General features: G+C 39.4%; 1 protein-coding gene across 1 annotated transcript; it reads left to right on the top strand.

The window, feature by feature from the left end:
* Positions 1–805: 805 nt before the first annotated feature.
* LOC129754089 (cuticle protein 7-like) lies at positions 806–1907 on the top strand. The gene is made up of 2 exons (XM_055749956.1): positions 806–907; positions 978–1907. Exons 1-2 carry the CDS (start codon positions 899–901, stop codon positions 1524–1526), a joined length of 558 nt encoding a protein of 185 aa, XP_055605931.1. The 5' UTR covers positions 806–898; the 3' UTR covers positions 1527–1907.
* Positions 1908–2124: the final 217 nt, after the last annotated feature.

Consider the following 2124-nt stretch of genomic DNA (forward strand, 5'->3'; position numbering starts at 1 on the left):
TTTTATTTCTGATATAGACCCGTTTTAATGCGTACAGATTTAAGATGATCTTTGCTTCATGAAGTGTAACTACGAATAAAAATTTATATTTATTACAAAATTATGTGTAGATATGTAAGGATTAAAAGCTAATCTTCCTTCACCTTCCATCCGTCACAGCGTTTCTTTTTTTGTGTATTGATTTGTTGGCGGACCCCCAAACACCCAATACCTTTTATTCGTTAACCTTTTAAAGTTATTCGAAATGTTGCTAATAAAAGTGAATACTCAAAACTATTTGATACATAATTTGTTAGCTTTTAAATGTAAACACAAGTTTTCAGAACTTATAAAAAGCAAAGTTATTTGAAAAGCGAAAAACAAAAATTGAAAATTTAAAATAAGCTGATTCTTGTCATATAGATAGCAATTGTAATTTAAAACCCGAATTTTTCAGGAACCGAACGCAAACCCACCCCAGTTGTAATGATGACGTTCTCGTTCTCGTGAGATTAGCATTAGTTAGTTAGTGTTATTTGCTTTTTTCAATCTACTTACTACTTGGGAACTTCCATGAGGCCACCCCCACAAAACACTCAACACGATAGCGAACTCGACAACGATGATCTACATCGTGAACGAACATTATGGAATGGTGGACATGGTTAGAATTATTATTGTCTCAGCACCGCCGTAAGGGTCAAAGTTAGACAAACGACACGACGCGACGTTAGACGAGACCTTACCAAACCAAACCAAATTAAACTGAACCGAAAGATCTGATCCCACGACGACGACATGACAAAGAACACTATAAAACCGTTAACAAACCCCCAGAACGGTATCAGTGCCACGGTGATATTCAGTTGATAAAGTTGATTGTGATATTCGGGGGTGTTAGGTTTGGATTGTTGGCAAAATGTTTAAGGTAACGTGTTTTGGGGAATTTAGGGAATTCAGTGAAACTTATGAGTGAAACGAATTTTTGTTGTTATCAGGTTGTCGCAGTTGTTGTGACCATGGGCTCGATGGCAGCGGCCTATGTGACTGGAGCTGGCTTCGGAATCGGTAACAAGCATGGCTATTATGGCAACGGATTAGGTTCTGGAGAAGGATACGATAATGCCGGTTATGGAGCTGCAGGGTATGGTGGAGCAGGAGGATATGGTGGTGCCGGATATGGAGCTGATAAATACGGAGGATATGATGATCACAAAGATTATTATGCATACCCTAAGTACAATTTTAATTATGGAGTGCAAGACTCACACACCGGAGATCACAAGAGCCAGTGGGAAGTCCGCGATGGAGATGTTGTGAAGGGGGGATACACCGTGTACGAGCCCGATGGCACCAAGCGAGTTGTGGAGTACACTTCCGATAAACACAACGGATTCAACGCCGTGGTGAAGAAAATTGGCCAGGCGCATCATCCTCAAATTTACGGAACGGCCGATGGAGTTGTTTCAGGAGGAGCCGCCGGCTACGAGGGAGGCGTCTCTGCTGGCCACTACGATGATGGCTACAGCTACAATCATGCCCACTAAAAGTTACCCACCGAAAACCGCCTGAAAGTGGACTGAGATTTACACTTACCCTCATACTATGTACCTTACCCGATTGAAACCCAACCGTATTTATTGTACCATAATTTAAGCTCGAGATTATACCAGTGGAGGTTGCGTGTTTATTGCACGTGGCCTCTCCAAAAGCGCCAAGTGACTGAAGTTGTGTGAAAGATTGTGTACAACGAACTAGAATAAGCCCGAATGTATATACCTAAACGACAAATAAAGCTTCCGAGACGAATAATCCAACTTATAAAAACTTGTTTTTTCGCTTTTTAGCAGAAGAAATTTTATGAATCAATTCAAAGTTAACATAATTCAAAATTAAGAATTCTGATATTGATTTTAAGGTACAGAATGTGTTTTCTTTGAATTTTCGTTTATCAAAACTAGACGAACTTAAAAACTTCGGTATCGATTTTTGAATACGGCGATGCGCCAAGAACTTTGTTTTAAGAAAAACGCATTCCAAGTTTCAGAAAATTAAATCAATTTCCTATTCAGCTGCGTTCAATCATTTTCCTAAATAAGTCGCTAAAACGCTTTCAAATTGATTTAATTTCATCACCCGATCGAT

The sequence above is a fragment of the Uranotaenia lowii genome, chromosome 3 (assembly GCF_029784155.1).
Source record: "Uranotaenia lowii strain MFRU-FL chromosome 3, ASM2978415v1, whole genome shotgun sequence".
Taxonomy (NCBI): Eukaryota; Metazoa; Arthropoda; class Insecta; order Diptera; family Culicidae; genus Uranotaenia; species Uranotaenia lowii.